The sequence below is a fragment of the Nymphaea colorata genome, chromosome 3 (assembly GCF_008831285.2).
Source record: "Nymphaea colorata isolate Beijing-Zhang1983 chromosome 3, ASM883128v2, whole genome shotgun sequence".
NCBI classification, from domain to species: domain Eukaryota; kingdom Viridiplantae; phylum Streptophyta; class Magnoliopsida; order Nymphaeales; family Nymphaeaceae; genus Nymphaea; species Nymphaea colorata.
In genome coordinates this window covers 5185428-5207152 of record NC_045140.1, presented here as the reverse complement: position 1 = coordinate 5207152, position 21725 = coordinate 5185428, and the positions used below count along the sequence as shown (strand labels likewise).

The following is a 21725-nucleotide window of genomic DNA, read 5'->3' as shown; positions in this document are numbered from 1 at the left end:
AGCAGACGGCAGTGGGGTGAGGCAAGCGCCGTTTAACGCCGGCGTAGGCGCGCTGCAAAGCAGCAATTGCTCCAAGCTTCTCCGCAGTCGAAGGAGAGCTCCTTGGTTCACTGGTGTGCGCAGGGTGGCTCCAACTTCGGAAAATCACTAAAATTCGTAGGAAGCTCCAAATAAGCTGAATTTTGGTTGAGAGCTCCCTCAGATAGTTACAAAGACACGCTCCAAATATGAGCTGCAAAGGAGCCTCCAAGCTCAGTCGAAGCCCTGAGGAAGAGCGCTGGCTGACACAGTCGCTGGCTTCAGGTTTGTCTCAGGCGCAGAACAGGGGAGCTCAATCTTGCGAAATTCACCAAAATTCACTCGAAGCTCGGATTGAGCTGAAATTTGGTGTGCAAGTGCCTGAGATATTTATCTAGGGACGCCCAAAAGATGGGGGGCAAAAGCCCACCCTAAGGCCAGGTCGTTCCTTCAGCAAGACGCTGGACTGTCACCCGGAACAGAGGATAACAGGGAGAACAGGGCAGTCAACCTTCGAAAATTCACAGCAAATCACCATGGCGTCAAATGAAGCTGAAACTTGGTAGGATGGTGGCCAAGGTAATTACAAGGGGACGCCCAGAGTTTGGGGGGCAACTGACCACCCAATGGCCAAGTCGTTAACAAGGTTGGGGTCGGGTCTGCAGCATGGAACAGGGGTTCACGGCAGACAGAACCCAGCTCCTCCTTCTTCTCGGTTCATCCCAGCCTTCAGTTCGTGCAATCCACAGGCAGGAACAGAAAACAATCAACCAGGGAAAGGGGAGAAGCGATTGTTCACCAGATTTGGGGTTTTCCCCCAAATTTGCTGTCGTGATTGGTGGAACCAGCTGCCGTTCAGGCTGAGATCGCATAGAGCGCCGCCGGCGGGTTCAAGATTCCGACAAGGGGGTCCTTGGCAGCTGTGGACAGGCGGATTCTGCTCAGTGGTGAACCCTGGTGTCGCCCAGGGGTGGAGAGACCAACTGCGTATTCCCATGGTGAAGCTAGGAAGTTCTTCAGGCTGGTCGGGTGGAGGAGGCAGGGACAGCGGCAGGCAGCAGCTCACGAGTTCAGGATTCCGACAGGTGGGGTTTCAACCTCTTGAGCTGTCGGGTCCTGCTCAGAGATGAGCCATAGCGTCGCCCAGGGGAGCAGGAGCCAGCAGCGTCGTCCCAGGGGTCATCCGAGAGTGCATCAGCGGCCTGGATGGTTGAGGAGCTGCGGTTGAAGAATCAGGCGCAACAGCAAGGGTTAGCTGCTGTGGATGGCGTTGGCCTTGCTTGGACCTCACGGGGTAGAGCAGAAGAAGCGCCAGGGGAAAGAGACGCACGGGGGAGATAGAAGAAGCAGGGATCAAGGTGAGGAAGGCGTCAGGAGGTAGGGACGCGAGAGAGGGAGACGCGGGGGAGACAGCCTCGTCAAGGCGAGGGTGAACCCTCGGGCGGGAGGAGGGAGAAATCGCGAGAGAGGAGAGAGAGATCGATTTTTTCTGATTTCCAAAGCATATCCTTTACAATGAGTCTCAAGCGTTAAGTAGCTTGAGTGAACCGGTTTGGCAACTGAACCGGTTCTACATGGCCAAACCGATTCCAAGTCCAATAGCTTACCAATACAAGGGTTTAAGTTTTAAAACATGTACAAACGTAAAGAGGGAACCGCTTTGCACGGTCACCCAAGTTCACATCACTCGCTCCAAAGGCGAGATCGGTCGAGACGCTCGAGCTGGGCGTGAACCCACTTCACCCTAACTCAGGAATGGTGGTCTTCTTCCCGAGCGTGGCCGAGTCCGTGTCGTCCTCCCTCAGCACCAGTCCAACGCTCCGTGTGTTGTCTAGCCCCTTGGTCCCGCTAGGTCCGGGTACTTCTTCGAACCTGTTACAAGAAGGGTTAGCCATAAATAAGTCTAAACGCGGGTCGACCATCGGCTCTTTCCCGGCACGGCGGGTGGGAATGGGGTCAGCCCTAGTCGTAGCTCTGGTGCCGCTAGCTGCCTCGCGCCTGTCGGCACCACCTTCGGCCGTAAGCGGCCAGCTTCGGCGCCCCTCGGCGCTGGTGTGGCCGGTCCCGGACGGCACTCTGTTGCCACCTTCGTCCTCGTCTGGCTCAATGGCCGCAGCTGTCTCCTGGACGACACCCTCGTCCGCGGTCCTGGCTCGTCCCCGAGGCGGCAGAGAACACTCCCTCGTCGCTTGGCCGGAGTGGACCTGCGCCTCACGGCATCGCCCACGTCCTTTCTCGACGGACTCCTAGACAGGCCCGTATCAGCACCTCTCCATTTAACATAATCCCACAACAATCGTAAATCGAAATTCTCCACAACAATCAAAAAATATAAAGATTTAAGCTAAATATGCTATGCATGATGTGTGAAACCATAAAGCATGATCACCAATAGTGGATGTTGGAAGTCTTCAAAGAAGTCTCAAAGGGAGGGAATGGTCCCCGTATTTTGAGACAGGGGAGATGAAAAAGATATAACATTTGAAAATGAATGGATATGTTTGAGAGGCTTCATCCATTATGTGAACGGACTACCAGTTTGGTAATGAAAATGACAACATCCTTCAGGAACAAAAAGGGGTTGGGAGATCGCCTAAGAAGCCGGAAAACATAACAAAGATGTCAAGTTTTTTACTTTGAAATAGCTCATAAATCATCAATTTAAACCATAGGCTTTAGTGCTCATGTTGTGCAAATGATATGCCCTTCATTTATGCTCAATACCATACAAGCATCAGGATTCATTTGGCAGGATTCATTTGGCATTAATGTTGTTCAATCTCTAAAAGGGATGTCTTTAAAGTTCCAAAATATGAACATAAAGGAATCATCCTCGACGTCTTGGAAATCAAAAAATATGAGCAGATATTGACCTAATAAATGCACATCCACAAAAGATTGTCACATTTAATTCCTATGAGTTCAGCATTCATGCTATTCATCTCTTGGCAGGCACCTTTTTTTCTTTTCTTTTTTTTATTTTTTTGTTTTTTGCCGTTTTTTTTTTGGCTTTTGATTTTTTTTTTTTTAGGCCGACCTTCACCTCTGAAGGAATACCTCACCACCCCAGAGGCTACTACAGAGCACCACCACTTTGGCGGTTATGTGTAGCTTTGTCACGTATCCAACCCGTTTCACCTTGCGGGTTTTCAATATGTCAAAAGTTCATAAGTCATCATCTTCGCAGCATAGACATAAATCACCTTTATGCCTACCCGATACTCTGACCCAGAAGAACGACTACACAAACCCCGAGCTCATCTCTCAACTCTCATTTTGCTACCTGCCAAGATTTTAAATGGGCCTCACTCTTAGGATATTTTCCTGCTAAATCCTTATAGACGCTTGATCGATAGCGTTCATATCTAGGATTTTTCTAGACTTGCTCTCCTAGTGATTGACAACAAAAATTTGAAACATTTTCCTTATACTCAAAGAGGAAATAAGAATAAAATAAAGGCATATCATTTGTGTGAGAAGACTCTTTTAAAATTCTTTTAATCAAAATTAAAAGTTTCCTCTTTCAAAAAAAGTCCTTGACATCAAATGGTATGTTACCGGAAGTAGGAACTCTCCTCCATCTAAAGAGAGGAGTATTTATCAAACTAGATGGGCCTGTTAGGTAGAGCAACGAACTTCATCAGCTCTCTAGTCAAAGCTCTCTAGTCAAAGTATGGTCTTCTAGACAAAAGGTTGGTTGATGGGTAATGAGTTCCCATAAATGTCATGTCACCAGCTGGCTTCAAAAGGTGTGCAGTCAGCAAAATCAGCACAATCAGCACGGTATTAGTCTCCATGCAACGGCAGCAGCAACCATTCCTCAAGGCTTCAGTAATTTCACTAAATAGTTGGTGAACACCGTATTTATGAACCAACAAAAAGGTTGTACTCACAATCAGCAAATCAAAGCCCAAACCAGAGCTCTGATACCATGAAAATGTTACTGATAACAGTCACATATATACAGTGAAACTCCATGAAAAGCACCAAGGCCATGTGACCAAAAAAATGGAGAATGAAAAATATTATTGAGTCCTACCAAAAGCTGTAGCAAACAACTTCCTCACAATGGCAAAAACAACAGCAGTACATACACAACGAATAAATCATCACAATGTAAAGATATAAATCATCACAATGTATTGCGTTTGAAAATGAGTGGATATGTTTGAGAGGCTTCATCCATTATGTGAACGGACTACCAGTTTGGTAATGAAAATGACAACATCCTTCAAGAACAAAAAGGGGTTGGGAGATCGCCTAAGAAGCCGGAAAACATAACAAGAGATGTCAAGTTTTTCACTTTGAAATAGCTCATAAATCATCAATTTAAACCATAGGCTTTAGTGCTCATGTTGTGCAAATGATATGCCCTTCATTTATGCTCAATACCATACAAGCATCAGGATTCATTTGGCATTAATGTTGTTGAATCTCTAAAAGGGATGTCTTTAAAGTTCCAAAATATGAACATAAAGGAATCATCCTCGACGTCTTGGAAATCAAATTAAAAAATATGAGCAGATATTGACCAAATAATTGCACATCCACAAAAGATTGTCACATTTAATTCTTATGAGTTCAGCATGCTATTCATCTCTTGGCAGGCACCTTTTTTTTCTTTTTTCTTTTTATTTTTTTGTAGTGGCTTTTTGCCGTTTTTTTTTTTTTTGCTTTTGATTTTTTTTTTTTAGGCCGACCTTCACCTCTGAAGGAATACCTCACCACCCCAGAGGCTACTACAGAGCTCTACCACTTTGGCGGTTATGTGTAGCTTTGTCACGTATCCAACCCGTTTCACCTTGCGGGTTTTCAATATGTCAAAAGTTCATAAGTCATCATCTTCGCAGCATAGACATAAATCACCTTTATGCTGACCCAGAGGAACGACTACACAAGCACCGAGCCCATCTCCCAACTCTCATGTTCCTACCTACCAAGTTTTTAAATGGCATTATGGCCTCTCTCTTAGGATATTTTCCTGCTAAATCCTTGTAGACGCTAGATCGGTAGAGTCAACACCCTTTCCTAGTTTTGACTTTATCAGCTTCATAGAATTTTTCATAGAATTTTTCCTCACCGTTCATATCTAGGATTTTTCTAGACTTGTTCTTCTAGTGATTGACAACAAAAATTTGAAATATTTTCGTTATACTCAAAGAGGAAATAAGAATAAAATAAAGGCATATCATTTGTGTGAGAAGACTCTTTTAAAATTCTTTTAATCAAAATTAAAAATTTCCTCTTTCAAAAAAAGTCCGTATGTTACCGGAAGTAGGAACACTCCTCTTTCTAAAGAGAGGAGTATTTATCAAACTAGATGGGCCTGTTAAGTAGAGCAATGAACTTCATGAGCTCTCTAGTCAAAGTATGGTCTTCTAGACAAAAGGTTGGTTGATGGGTAATGAGTTCCCATAAATGTCATGTCACCAACTGGCTTCAAAAGGTGTGCAGTCAGCAAAATCAGCACGGTATTAGTCTCCATGCAAGGGCAGCAGCGACCATTCCTCAAGGCTTCAGTAATTTCACTAAATAGTTGGTGAACACCGTATTTATGAACCAACAAAAAGGTTGTACTCACAATCAGCAAATCAAAGCCCAAACCAGAGCTCTGATACCATGAAAATGTGACTGATAACAGTCACATATATACAGTGAAACTCCACGAAAAGCACCAAGGCCATGTGACCAAAAAAATAGAGAATGAAAAATATTATTGAGTCCTACCAAAAGCTGTAGAAAACGACTTCCTCACAATGGCAAAAACAACAGCAGTACATACACAACGAAGAACTAAGGAATAAAAAAAGAAAAAATAGAAGATAAAAGAGAACTAGCAGTTGGACTAGGTCCGATTGCTCCAAAAGGAGTCGTTGGGGCTAGGCAACTGAGCTGGAAAAATACAAAAATTAAAGTAAAAAAAGAATATAAAAATACATACTATCCCTATACACTAAATACATATTCATAAAACATTGGTGATTATAGATGATTCATGAATAACATCCAAAAATAACTCCCAAAGTATCATCAAGGACTAAATTCGATCAAACAACGAAAATATCAAAAGAAACAAAAAACAATTCTGAAGTACGAACGGCTAAGTATCTATTGGCAAGAACAGAACAGAAGACAGACAGACAGAGAAAGAGAAAAAGATTAATGAAGAGAACGCTCACCATCTAACAAAGACAGACGAAAAATAAAACCCCTCCTGGTCAGTCAATTCACACTGTAACCCCACATAGAAAACAAGAAAAAATCCATCTTCACCAACATCAAAACCAGGAAAATATTACTTTCAAAAACCCAATCACAATACATAAGTTTCCGGCTCAGATTCGATGACACCCCTAAACCGAACTCCATCCCCATAAGAAAGTCTGTTAAGACAAGTCTACTTCGAAGCACCACTCAATCGATTCCAAAAAATCCCCATCAACAGAAACGATAAAATTTTCAAAACAACAAGAACAAGGATGATGATGAGGAGGAGGAGAGGATCTAGCAGTCTAGGATTCCGAGCTGGGTACCTCCATTAACGAGACACTCGATTTCTATGTGGGGTTATTTAACCATCGAGGATCTTTAATGTGGCGAGAGTGGATGAGCCTTCACTGTCTGAATCAAAAGTCTGTCTTCTCCTCGAGGACTCCAACCCACTACAGTTTCTTCTAGAGACAGACTTGACCTTCGGTATGCTCATCGAATCCAGGCGTGGGGTGGGCAACCCATGGATGACATCCTTAATTACGGTATTAGCAAATTGGCAGCTATATCAGCCACTGCAGATACCACCCTGCTAGCATCACCACTTCTCAAATGTCCACCAGCACTCCCAGATACAGCTGCAGCTGCAGCATATTGGCGAGTGAGTGATCTTGGACCACTGCACGTTACCCCTGAAACTGCCGACTTAGCCGTGGCTTCTTCACCATTTTGAAATGACCAGGTTCTTCTGTGCTACCTGACTGATTACCCGACCTAGCTGCTACAAATGTTCCATTGTTGTTCCCTGGTTCTTCGTCCATCTCAGTTGTATCAGCCGCTGCTCCTGAACCTCGATGGGTTGAATCCTCATTCCTTTGCATGCTAGTACTTGTAGAGCATCCTGGCAAGGAAAAGATTTAGCAAGCTGTAGACGATATTGAAGTATTTTAGCACCTTCAGGCACACATTCATAGATTTTAGGTGCTCGATTAAAACTGAAAAAACTAACACACACCAGATTGGAAGTGAATAACCAATTTTTTTGGAAGTGCTCCTCCCATGCGCAAATAATAGTCAGATGATCAATATATTTGCAGTCAACATTGTAGTATACGACCTTTCTGTCCAGTACCTTTAGAACGGACTGTGCCCTGAGATTAAGCAGACCATCAGCAATGGCAGCCAAGATCTCAGCACAAAGCTTCGCAGAAGTGGCTAAAAGTTGCTCCGGTGCCATTTGTTTAAGTAATAATGTATAGATATGCACCCTTTGCAATTGTGTTTTGTCATCGCTGCCTCCTCTGTGTAAGAAGGAAAAACGTTCATTAACAACCCAAATAACTGCAGCAACGAACTGAGAAAGAGAAACCATTCAACGAACTGAGAAAGGCATTGTACCTCGTGCAATTCACTGTGGGCAGCATGGGCCTTGCAACCATTCAGCAAGAAAATGACTTCAACGAAGCTGTAAGCCAAAAGTGGTTCCTTAGCTGCAAACATGCACAATCCCAAATTCAGAATATATTAGCTTCCACGATCATCAAAAGCTTCTGCAGATTTATGTAATGATTGGAAGGAGCCAATGTAATGACGAACAGGAAGAACCCACTCTTTAGGAAGCTGCTGAAGAGGAAATCAGCTAGTGTTCGGATCTTCTCTGACTCATCAACCACAGCGAGAAGAAATCGGTGAAAGAGGGCACCTCTCCATTTAACATAATCCCTCTGCATGGCGTTGTCAACCACGTCAGCAGAAAAGGATTTTAGCATTTTAAAGCAACAAAGACAGGGTCAGGACTTAAGAGAGCCTCTTGTCTTAGAAGACACTATCAACAAAAGAAATTGAGACATCTTTGCATACCTACTAAGTTATTCCTTACATGCCTGTTTCTTGACGAAACTAGATGGACCTGTTAGGTAGAGCAACGAACTTCATCAGCTCTCTAGTCAAAGTATGGTCTTCTAGACAAAAGGTTGGTTGATGGGTAATGAGTTCCCATAAATGTCATGTCACCAACTGGCTTCAAAAGGTGTGCAGTCAGCAAAATCAGCACGGTATTAGTCTCCATGCAAGGCAGCAGCAACCATTCCTCAAGGCTTCAGTAATTTCACTAAATAGTTGGTGAACACCGTATTTATGAACCAACAAAAAGGTTGTACTCACAATCAGCAAATCAAAGCCCAAACCAGAGCTCCGATACCATGAAAATGTGACTGATAACAGTCACATATATACAGTGAAACTCCACGAAAAGCACCAAGGCCATGTGACCAAAAAAATAGAGAATGAAAAATATTATTGAGTCCTACCAAAAGCTGTAGAAAACGACTTCCTCACAATGGCAAAAACAACAGCAGTACATACACAACGAAGAACTAAGGAATAAAAAAAGAAAAAATAGAAGATAAAAGAGAACTAGCAGTTGGACTAGGTCCGATTGCTCCAAAAGGAGTCGTTGGGGCTAGCCAACTGAGCTGGAAAAATACAAAAATTAAAGTAAAAAAAGAATATAAAAATACATACTATCCCTATACACTAAATACATATTCATAAAACATTGGTGATTATAGATGATTCATGAATAACATCCAAAAATAACTCCCAAAGTATCATCAAGGACTAAATTCGATCAAACAACGAAAATATCAAAAGAAACAAAAAACAATTCTGAAGTACGAACGGCAACAAAACGAACACAAATGCCATAAAGGAAAATAAGTATCTATTGGCAAGAACAGAACAGAAGACAGACAGACAGAGAAAGAGAAAAAGATTAATGAACAGAACGCTCACCATCTAACAAAGACAGACAAAAAATAAAACCCCTCCTGGTCAGTCAATTCACACTGTAACCCCACATAGAAAACAAGAAAAAATCCATCTTCACCAACACCAAAACCAGGAAAATATTACTTTCAAAAACCCAATCACAATACATAAGTTTCCGGCTCAGATTCGATGACACCCCTAAACCGAACTCCATCCCCATATGAAAGTCTGTTAAGACAAGTCTACTTCGAAGCACCACTCAATCGATTCCAAAAAATCCCCATCAACAGAAACGATAAAATTTTCAAAACAACAAGAACAAGGATGATGATGAGGAGGAGGAGAGGATCTAGCAGTCTAGGATTTCGAGCTGGGTACCTCCATTAACGAGACACTCGATTTCTATGTGGGGTTATTTAACCATCGAGGATCTTTAATGTGGCGAGAGTGGATGAGCCTTCACTGTCTGAATCAAAAGTCTGTCTTCTCCTCAAGGACTCCAACCCACTACAGTTTCTTCTAGAGACAGACTTGACCTTCGGTATGCTCATCGAATCCAGGCGTGGGGTGGGCACCCCATTGCTGACATCCTTAATTACGGTATTAGCAAATTGGCAGCTATATCAGCCACTGCAGATACCACCCTGCTAGCATCACCACTTCTCTAATGTCCACCAGCACTCCCAGATACAGCTGCGGCTAAGTGCAACTAATGCTCAACTGATCAGTGTGATCATCCACATTACGTTCAGTTGATTAGTTGGTTTCGTTTTGCATGACTGATTTTGCTCCTTAAGCCTAATCGCAGATCCCATGTGCAAATAATAGTCAGATGATCAATATATTTGCAGTCAACATTGTGGTATACGACCTTTCTGTCCAGTACCTTTAGAACGGACTGTGCCCCAGGTTCACTTTAGAACGGACTGTGCCCCAGGTTCCCTGAGATTAAGCAAACCATCAGCAACGGCAGCCAAGATCTCAGCACAAAGCTTCGCAGAAGTGGCTAAAAGTTGCTCCGGTGCCATTTGTTTAAGTAATAATGTATAGATATGCACCCTTTGCAATTGTGTTTTGTCATCGCTGCCTCCTCTGTGTTAAGAAGGAAAAACGTTCATTAACAACCCAAATAACTGCAGCAACGAACTGAGAAAGAGAAACCATTCAACGAACTGAGAAAGGCGTTGTACCTCGTGCAATTCACTGTGGGCAGCATGGGCCTTGCAACCATTCAGCAAGAAAATGACTTCAATGAAGCTGTTGTAAGCCAAAAGTGGTGCCTTAGCTGCAAACATGCACAATCCCAAATTCAGAATATATTAGCTTCCGCGATCATCAAAAGCTTCTGCAGATTTATGTAATGATTGGAAGGAGCCAATGTAATGATGATCAGGAAGAACCCACTCAACCTTGATTTTACAGTAGAAAACAAGATCAAACTCCATGCAATAGAGGAAAGTATTTGTCCTTTTTCAATAAAAGCAATAATCGTAAATCGAAATTCTCCACAACAATCAAAAAATATAAAGATTTAAGCTAAGTATGCTATGCATGATGTGTGAAACCATAAAGCATGATCACCAATAGTGGAGGTTGGGAGTCTTCAAAGAAGTCTCAAAGGGAGGGAATGGTCCCCGTATTTTGAGACGGGAGATGAAAAAGATATAAATCATCACAATGTATTGCGTTTGAAAATGAGTGGATATGTTTGAGAGGCTTCATCCATTATGTGAACGGACTACCAGTTTGGTAATGAAAATGACAACATCCTTGAAGAACAAAAAGGGGATGGGAGATCGCCTAAGAAGCCGGAAAACATAACAAGAGATGTCAAGTTTTTTACTTTGAAATAGCTTATAAATCATCAATTTAAATCATAGGCTTTAGTGCTCGTGTTGTGCAAATGATATGCCCTTCATTTATCCTCAATACCATACAAGCATCAGGAATCATTTGGCATTAATGTTGTTGAATCTCTAGAAGGGGTGTCTTTAAAGTTCCAAAATATGAACGTAAAGGAATCATCCTCGACGTCTTAGAAATCAAAAAATATGAGCAGATATTGACCTAATAATTGGACATCCACAAAAGATTGTCACATTTAATTCCTATGACTTCAGCATTCATGCTATTCATCTCTTGGCAGGCCCCTTTTTTTTCTTTTTATTTTTTTGTAACAGCTTTTTGCCTTTTTTTTCTTGCTTTTGATTTTTTTTTTTTTTAGGCCGACCTTCACCTCTGAGGGAATACCTCACCACCCCAGAGGCTACTACAGAGCTCCACCACTTTGGTGGTTATGTGTAGGTTTGTAACGTATCAAACCCGTTTCACCTTGCGGGTTTTCAATATGCCAAAAGTTCATAAGTCATCATCTTCGCAGCATAGACATAAATCACCTTTATGCCTACCCAGTACTCTCGATTACTGACCCAGAGGAACGACTACACAAGCCCCGAGCCCATCTCTCAACTCTCATTTTGCTACCTGCCAAGATTTTAAATGGCATTATAGTCTCTCTCTTAGGATATTTTCCTGCTAAATCCTTGTAGACGCTTGATCGGTAGAGTCAATAACCTTTCCTAGTTTTGACTTTCTCAGCTTCATAGAATTTTTCCTCACCGTTCATATCTAGGATTTTTCTAGACTTGCTCTTCTAGTGATTGACAACAAAAATTTGAAACATTTTCCTTTTACTCAGAGAGGAAATAAGAATAAAATAAAGGCATATCATTTGTGTGAGAAGACACTTTTAAAATTTTTTAATCAAAATTAAAAATGTCCTCATTCAAAAAATGTCCTTGACATCAAATGGTATGTTGCCGGAAGTGGGAACTCTCCTCTATCTAAAGAGAGGAGTATTTATCAAACTAGATGGGCCTGTTAGGTAGTGCAACGAACTTCATCAGCTCTCTAGTCAAAGTATGGTCTTCCAGACAAAAGGTTAGTTGATGGGTAATGAGTTCCCATAAATGTCATGTCACCAACGGTTTCAAAAGGTGTGCAGTCAGCAAAATCAGCACGGTATTAGTCTCCATGCAAGGCAGCAGCAACCATTCCTCAAGGCTTCAGTAATTTCACTAAATAGTTGGTGAACACCGTATTTATGAACCAACAAAAAGGTTGTACTCACAATCAGCAAATCAAAGCCCAAACCAGAGCTCTAATACCATGAAAATGTGACTGACAACAGTCACATATATACAGTGAAACTCCATGAAAAGCACCAAGGCCATGTGACCAAAAAAATAGAGAATGAAAAATATTATTGAGTCCTACCAAAAGCTGTAGAAAATGACTTCCTCACAATGGCAAAAACAACAGCAGTACATACACAACGAAGAACTAAGGAATAAAAAAAGAAAAAATAGAAGATAGAAGAGAACTAGCAGTTGGACTAGGTCCGATTGCTCCAAAAGGAGTCGTTGGGGCTAGCCAACTGAGCTGGACTAGGTTTTGGATGATGCAGTTGAAGCCTCCTGTTTCGGTGGGGATTTCGAGTTAATGGCAGAAGAGCAAACAATATCTGCTTCAACACTAGAAGTTGGCTTCTTCTGCTGCACAGCATCTGAATGTGAAGAACGATGTCTGTCTAACAGAACCGGATAACTTCTCAACTCTTACACCATCCTTGTTAACATCTGAATCCTTTGCCGACAGCCTCTGACCGAAATAAAGTTCTAAAGAAATTAAACAAGGAAAAATAAATTGAAAAAAAAAATCAAGACAAACATGTGCAAACACAATCATGCACTTACATTCGGTAATGAGTTTGCATCTACTATAAGCAATTTGGAACCAAAAAAGTTGGCAAGTGCTTTTGCCAATGTCTCTTGATATATGTCTGAACCTAAAAGAGAAATGACAGCATATGGTAACAGCATTTGTACATAAAACTAACCTCCACTTAACACCCACAAATTTCCAAGAAGAGTACCTGAAGGACCCGATAACAAAATTCTTGCACTAACAGTAGGAAGATCTGTGGTAAACTTGGCAAACTCCTTGCGCTTCAAATGTATGTAGATAGGACAAATCAACGCATTTTTTGTGTTTTCACTAAACAAAACAAGGATTATCAAACTGTAGCTCAAAGTTTTGATAAATCAATGCATATAAGCATATAATATTACTGCTTATCATAACAAGCAACTACAAGAAACGCTAAACATGTTTGCAAAATATATGATGCTACTTTCTCGGAAACATGGGCAAGATAATGTTCAATTGCTGCTATCCAGATAGATACGAAGTCTAGTATAGAATTGTACAATTTCATTAATATTTTGTCTTCAGCTTATAGTTTATAGTACAGTTTCCTTAGCTTTATCTCTACAGTACCAATTCGACCATAACTTTTTCTCTTCATCTCAAGCACCACACTCTAATATGCCAGGTCCATTTTGATCATGCAAAAGAAACAATCGCATACAACTTTACTCCCTAGTACCCTCTTCAAGTAAAGTTGATATGTAAATACTAGATACCAAGGTGCAACCAGATGCCCAATTTGGGGAAGGATACTGGAGATTGATTCTGCCATGCTTTTTACAATGTTGGATCCATGAGAGAAATGTTCTTTTTCTTGTCCCTATTCTACTTCGATTATATATAAGCAATAACATTGTATGCATGTAATTCTAGAGACTATATAATAGAGAGATTAGCTTGGCATATGGTGACTTAGACATAACAGATTCTCATCTCACATTTTGATATACGAAATCTCAAAAGAATAAACCAATTATAATATGTAACAAAACAAGACATGGACACATCTCACATCATGAGACAAAAGCTAGTCTAAAGTCACAAAAAACAAAGGAATTTTTGCAGAAACCGAATGGATAGAATATGATACCTCAAATAATAAGGGAAGTTATCAAATGACACTTGAGTGCCAGAATTCCCTCGCGCATGTTGTCCTTAAAAGCTTGACATTTAGCAGACATTGGCAAAAGTGTTGATGAATCAGAATCCTTAAGCATCTCCTTTCTATCTTCAAGTAATTGTTTGAAAAAGGACCCACTTGGATCAATGTCAGCTGTATCCTTCAGCATACGCATAAATTTTTTATGTGAAATGGACTTAAAATTCCATCTGCCATTATCTGCATTCATACCACGATCAATGTTGCCAACATTAAGATCTACTCTGGATGTTTGTTCAGCTGGTGCGGGTGCATTATCATCTAGTGGCACATCAGTTCCAGAATTTTGATCAGCACTGTCTTTCCTGGACCCTGGTGCAGGTATTGATATCAAGCACGGGAACAGAATCGTCTGGTACTTCAAAGGCAGTAGATAATGCTGGTCTCCGTATTGCTTGTTGGGCATCCTCATTGCTTTGGGAAGGTGGAGGAAGAAGTGACAGATCATTCCCAAGGTTTGATAGAGACGCCAATATTGATGCCCCTGCCACAGCAAGCAGATGGATCACGAGATCTTGCTTCAACTTGAACCTCATTTTAAAGGGGCACTGTGAGCCTCTGCAATACCGACAGAAGATGCAGCAGTAGGACTCTCAACTGTAAGCTGCTGGAAAATCTAGACGCATTTTAAGGAATACCATGAAGCAAGGATGCAAAGAATGCCTAAAAGCAATGTTGTAAAGGCTTATTGTAACGCATATCGGTCAAGATAACCTATACACCATATCATAAGTCATAACATACCATAGTGTATCATAAATTATTTTTTAACTCACCAAAAAAAAACCAGAAAAAATTTCAGAAAATCATGAATATTTGTTCTATATAAAACACTCATCACACACATAAATGAACATACACGATTCATCATTCATAAGCCACAATATGGTAACAACACATTGAAAGATTAAAAAAAATATCTCATAAAACAAACAGAAACTTATGGTAAACTTTAGAAAACAATAGAAATATATATAAACCTTGAAATTGAGAGATCCTATATCTTTTATATAAGAAAAAACACAAAAGACTTCTTTTTCCAAACATGAACGGGTTTCCCATGAGCAAATCTTCCTCTAAAATCACACTTTCTCCCTCAAATTGATGATTTATTTGGCAATTTCTCTCCAAAACCAGCAAAACTCTCTCCCAAAGCTCTCAAATGTGTCAGAAATGGAGAAGATGCAGTTTTAAAAAAAAAAATCAATCAAAAGGTGCATCGTGCCCCTTTTTTAAAAATTGCACCGTATCATAAGACAAGGCAAGATATGGTCAAAACATATACGACACATATGAAAAATGTGTATGATATATATTCAGCCAAGTTGCCAACCTATATGATATGTATCGTACAATACGCCTCCATATCATATAATGCAGCGGCCTAGAAGAAAGAACCTTAGAATTCAGCTACTTCAGAGCTAACTACATAAAATTATAACCCAAAGATCAGACTATTTTGTGCATACTGCATACACATGTATTTCTATCAATAAACAGATGTGTGGCGAAAAGAAAAACAAAATAAAATTTTGATAAGATATGCAAAATGTTCTGCTACTATGACTAGTTTGTTAGACAGAGACACATGTCCAGTACCAAGTTAATGATAGAGAGAGGCAGAGAGCACCATGAAGTCCCATAGAACCAAATCTTAAGTTTAGTAAGCAACAGTGTGTTCCAGTAGCAAGTAAAGGATACATAAGAATGGTTGCCAGATGAACTAAACACCAGCTCATCCCCAGCCCAAAGGATGACATCTGAGTTCTTTTTGACAGGCTTTCCGTTGACTTCAATGGATCCTTTAGCTCCTGCATTTTCCAATATACTGGTGTATCCTTCCTCCCGCTGTTCCCATCACCAATAATGATTCCAGAGAGCACATGCCAGTCACAAGTTTAAGATAGTATTTGCAGAAAACAAGATAAATATATGCTATCTTGCAAATAATGTCACAAATAAGTTTAAGATAAATTTTAAGATTATTAAGATTACCTGTACAAACTTCAGTCGACAAAGAACTGAACTCACAAATGAATCCTTCAAGTACAAGTTGCAGCTACGACTTTGACCAACCGTGAAAACAGGACCATACATGAGCAAATGAGGATTCTGAAAAAATAAAACTTGCAAAATTTCAGACTACATTTAAAAACAACACACAATTGACTAATACTTCCACCGTGTGTAACAAATCTGGAATTCTAATTTCTAAATCAACTTCTACAGCCCAAAAAGAAATGCGCACTGTAGAAGCGTCATAAAGAGGAGGGAATAAACTGAGACATAATTGATTTCCTAGCTTTTAAAGGAGCAATAACTTTAGTCTAATCCTGCAGACAAATGTCTCCAAATCTCACCTTCAGAATATGATATCACACAAAAGTTAGCCAAGTCCCTAAAACCTAGTCGTACTAGTTGGTTTGAATCACTCAAAGTTGGTCAACTAAAACAAAAGAAAACAAAAAGAATGGAAACACAACATTAAAATGCCAAACGTAATAAAGACAAAATACCATTATGTATAAACACATGTTTTTCTGTTATTGTACATATATACATATACAAACACATATCGCGCAATGTTTTAAAACTCAGTGACTCGGGACTCGACTCGTCCATTTACGACTCATGACTTAACGGGTCAACTTGATGACCCAGACCGAGTTTCAATCAATGTCAGACCATCAGAGGGGATTCTCTTTTCTGTTTTCTCTTTCTACTTTCCACAATATATATAATCAGTATTTTAGTACTAACTTAGTGGAGATTATCTTTTCTCTACATTTCTTCAGATTTCTGTTTAACTACCAGAGTCACCATGTTGGCTCCTTAAACAAAAAACAAACAGCAATAGAAAATGTTATGTGCCAATATGCTGGATAACATCACATCTCAAGTATCAAGGTTATTTAAGAGAAGCAAAAAGGGCAATTTCATTTTGGATATATGGGAGAAAATATCTACCAGACGGACCAAGAAGCCCAACACTAATTAGAAGACTTGAAGTGCCAGCCACTAGGCCACTTGAAGATTGCTTAAATATGAAATAATGCAATAAAAGCAAGGGAATGGAGTTTAAACCATTATACATCAAAAATCCTAAAACCTTCCCACTAATGTGGCAACACTGTATGCATTATCCACTAGTGCATCTCAATACTAATTTTGTAGGTGAGCATTATCCACTAGTGCATCTCAATACTAATTTTGTAGGTGATTGAACTGTCTCAAGACTCTCAACTCCCAACAGCTTGTGCAATTTACAACAATAAATTACCTTGAGAGCTTCTATGTAAGAAGTAACTAACTCGTCAGAATTCGCACATTGAAAGCATTCTCCAACATACTCGGAACCAACCACAACAATAAGTCGCATCCAGTTTCCAGGCTTCATCTGACATGCCAGGTTTCAACACAATAGGCTAATGAGGATGCTCTTTTCTACTCAAGTACCTTAGGTCCTTAACCTCATATAAATAACAAAATTGATTGGGAAGATGTACACTACTAAGCGATAACATTCTTAGATTAACTGTAAAAGACTGTCTCTGACACTGGTTTCTAATCATTCACTTGCCCTCATCCGTTTATATAATTGGCTGACCATGGAAAGATGCCATAAATGAACTTAAAATATATTCTTGACCACCAACTAATACAGCATTAGCAAAACACATCCAAACACAACGTCGTCGTACATGGAGGCATAATGGAATTGACTTCATTTCTGTCATCTACCTACTCCTTACCATGACCTTATGCTGCCCTTCATTTGCAGGATATGTTGACTTGCGTCCTATTTGAGAGGTCTGTGAAAGGCCTGAACCAAGCTACACCACTTAGAGAACTCATTTTCATACACTGACGACAAATGATAATCCTAAAGTTTACCTTCTACACTGTGAAATAGGACCAAGCTACAAGGCGAATCTCAAACTCTTGAATCCAGTACAGAGAAAAAAAAGTATTAAGCTGATAACTGAGGAAACTGCTTCGCCTGAAACAGACATAGACTTCCAAATTTCCCGTCCAGAGCAACAGCATACAAGACTAACGATCTTGACGAGCATGACAGCGTAATTCAAATCAAGGCACCATACTTTATAAACACGGAAATCCCTGAAGGGACCTCAAGTCCATGTTAGTTAATGAATCAGAACAACATGCAACCGACCCAGCCGATGCCTACAACCGAAATCTGACCAAATTGCGGCAGAAAAAACCTCCCTATACATGACCTACAGCCGAAGTCAGGAGAATCAACAAAACAATGTACTCGATCAGCAATGAGGAAGTGGATCGGGGAACATGCCTGCGGATACTGTGATATAAGTCTTCCCCATGCAGTCAACTATTCCAAATTAGGCGTCCTTCTCTTCGACCTATTATTCCATGTCGATGGCACTGTCTTCAATTTCTCCACCTCCATCGGCGCAGAACCTACAAGCCCAGGTAAGCAAAACGGAAAAGGATTAAGGAAAGCAGGTTTTCACAATCATCGTTCTCCCCAAGTGGCACACGCAGAACTCGGGATACAAACCTGGTGAAGGAGGTGGCATCGCGACCGGTTTGTCGACGGAGGCATCTGGATCGGAAGCTGGGGTTTCAGCCATAACGGACAAGATTTGGGAAAGCTTTGCTTCATCCGAATACCTTGAGACGCTTGCTGCTTGGCGCCGGGGACGGCGTAGAAAGCTTCGCCGATGAAGAGCTGCGCCTGGTGGAAACCATGACTCCCTTCTCTGATCGTGTTCCCTTCTCTCCCCTTTTTCCTATCCTTCTCCCCCACTTTCCTCCTCTCTGCGAGGATGAAAATCGGTCGCTCTTCCTCTTTCTTGTCTTCCGGAAACGGCAAAAGGAGGAAGAAAGGGAAGACGGGTCGTGGAAATGTGAAATGACAGTTATGAGTCATCATGCCCAAGCTGCTATTTGTAAGCAACAAGAAGGAATACCATTTGATATTAAAAATGACAGTGATGAGTCCTAATCCAATATTACAAGTAATTAATACGGATGAGACGAGCGAGATTGAATCGGACGTGGAAATGTGAAAAAAAAAAAATCTTCGGCGTGCGCTTGTGCATGGTCGACGTAAAGGTATAGTGTCTTATATATCTACATCAATTTTGGAGGCAAATACATGAAATGGTAACATATTGTTAAATGAGCCTTCAAGCCTCAATTGACATCAATAACATTTCACGATTGTGTTGTGAATCTATCCTAAAGATTGGAGTCGACTCACAAAATATTTGAATTGACCCAATCTTTGAAATAGATTCATGTGATACTTACAAAGTGTCTCGGCTGCGGAACGACCCCTTGAAACACATTAAAGACAACAATGAACGCCTTGATTTGTATCTGCGAATCATCAATACTGTAACTTAAACTCTCCTCTTATCAAATAAATCTAACCTAAAACTCATGCGTGTTGAATTGGCAGCCATGGAACTAGGCCCGCTGTTCCTGCATCCGTATCTGGACTCGATCGGACCAAATTTCAGGGGAGGAGCGAATTTTGCGAGTGGAGGATCGACGATCCGTCCGCAGAATAATAAGACTTTTACTCATGGTGGTGCGAGCCCTTTCTTTCTTGACTTTCAGTTATACCAATTCACAGAGCTGAAGCAGAAACCCAATCAGTCCATCAATGAAGGTATATCAAGCACTCCTTCATGATATTTAGTTCCACTTATAGCAATTGGTTAGTTTAGCAACACTTTGTGCTTGAACACTATACAATATGGCTACTTGAATATTGCTTTGAATTCAACCTGTCTTTAGTTCTCATATTGCTGCTGCATTTCAGGATACTGGTTTGCAGGCATGCTTCCGCGGATGGAAGATTTCGCCAATGCTCTGTATACAATTGATATCGGACAGAACGATTTGTCTCTCGCCTTTTCAACTATGACGAATGATCAAGTCCGCGATACCATTCCAGATATTCTTGCCGGATTATCGCTCGTTGTAAAGGTAAAGTTGAATCCCTTTGAGTAATGTACCAAGGGGCCGTTTGGGAACCGTAACATTATGTTACTGTCCATGCATTTAACCGGAAAACTGGTTAGGTTCATTAGACACTTTGAAAAGTGTTCCATTGAAGTGTTCAATAAATCTGTCCCATTTTTTTGCGGAAGATACACAGTAACATACCAAACAAAGACTGCCAAAAGTTTGGATAGACACCGCAACGGCAAGTCACTCCACCAAGCTGATAGGATGTCACAAGTTCAAAACATGCAAGGTGCTGTGGACTTTGTCAAGAAATAGAGAGAGAGGGAGGGAGAAACACCCATCTCCTTAACCACATGGTCAGGGTATAGCCAGAAAATTTTCATGAGGGGGCCGAATTAAAGTTTATAAATTTTGACACGGGTCGAAATATAATTTTTCAAAATTTTTACATAAAACAAGTAAAATTTTCTAAAATTTACATGTAATTTTTTTTTAAATTGTTCAATATCGAACTGGGAAAACAACCATTATGCGCCACCCTGCCTGACTAGTTGTACTACCATCATTGACAAAGAGAGAGAGAGAGAGTCCCTGATCGATTGTACTATTTAGGGTTACCGCTGGCCTAACTACGATTTAGGAAATACTTAAAATTTTAATAAGACATTTCGATGACAACCCAAAACCAGGTTTTGGAGGCAAAACTAGGTTCTAGATGTGTTTGCATGACGTGAAAACTGGGCCTGACCTCGGCTCATGACATGAAACAAGCTGCTATGTAGAAAATTTTTACATACTAGAGAAAGTTTTTCTCATGATTCTAGACTTACTCCTTCTTCATTCAGGCTTTGTAGATCCTTTCAAGATATGCTGCGGACATGCAACCGTGGACCATATCGTATATTGCGGGCATGAAAAGTTGGTGAACGGCACTAAAATTCGAGGAACTTCATGCAGTGACCCCTCGACTTATATCAGCTGGGACGGCGCCCACTACACCCACCGAGCCAACGAGCTCATCGCCAGGCAGGTCATCCATGGCTCCTTATCGGACCCTCAAATTCCTCTTTTCATTGGCCTGCAACCGGGTCCGCTAGAGTACAGTCATCTGGTGCATGTTTGAATATGAGGCCTGAGCCACTAGATCCATTTGCGTCCTTGTTATATTTGTTTTCCCTTCAGAATTCAATGAGCACAACTTAAATACTTGTTGGAATTCAAAAATTTATTGATGTTGGATGTTTTATCTAGAAATCAAGATACTTTAGAAAGCAGGAAGCTACAGATAGAAATGTACAACGAGTGAGCCGAAATCGAGCTTAAGCTCAAGTCGAGCTTTGTGAGGTGAGCGCTAGTTCGGCTCGTTTAAGCCGGTGTCGCTTCATTCATATATTTTTTCTTTACATTAAAATAAAAACCATAAAAAAGGAGTTAATATTCACAAAACATCATTTTTCTTAAATAATATGATTCTATGATTTATATCCTTTTTCTTAGTAGAAACTCATTTTAGCTGGTGCAATTTTAGTGTAGACATGAATATCTTACCTAAAACTGTCAATAACCCATAATGCACCATTTGTTTTAGAACTCTAAAAACTCTTAACTGTTATATTTAAGTGACATGATTTAAAACATTTTTTAATGAAATAAATAATGTTATATATATGAGAAGGTGGGTGGGATCCATCCATCTGAAACCCTTCAATCCAAAACCATCTGATGGCTTCTCCTTCAAGGAGAGAGGGGCTGAGAGAGTTTGATTTGAATGTTCACATAAGAGAGGGTCTGATGCAGTATGTTCCAACTTATAATTTTCAATATTTTTTTTTCAAGG

The 21725-nt window shown here is 40.6% G+C and overlaps 2 protein-coding genes across 2 annotated transcripts; one reads left to right on the top strand and one right to left on the bottom strand.

Annotated features, from left to right (window-relative positions):
• Positions 1 to 14980: 14980 nt before the first annotated feature.
• LOC116249966 (uncharacterized) lies at positions 14981 to 17715 on the bottom strand. The gene is made up of 3 exons (XM_050076530.1): positions 17677 to 17715; positions 15920 to 16036; positions 14981 to 15772 (listed from the first exon to the last, which is right to left on the bottom strand). The coding sequence occupies exons 1-3, from the start codon at positions 17677 to 17679 to the stop codon at positions 15491 to 15493; spliced, it is 402 nt and encodes a 133-aa protein (XP_049932487.1). The 5' UTR covers positions 17680 to 17715; the 3' UTR covers positions 14981 to 15490.
• Positions 17716 to 19354: 1639 nt separating this feature from the next.
• On the top strand, positions 19355 to 21011 carry LOC116249955 (GDSL esterase/lipase At5g14450-like). The gene is made up of 4 exons (XM_050076591.1): positions 19355 to 19586; positions 19740 to 19926; positions 20071 to 20177; positions 20734 to 21011. Exons 1-4 carry the CDS (start codon positions 19355 to 19357, stop codon positions 21009 to 21011), a joined length of 804 nt encoding a protein of 267 aa, XP_049932548.1.
• The last annotated feature ends 714 nt before the right edge of the window (positions 21012 to 21725 follow it).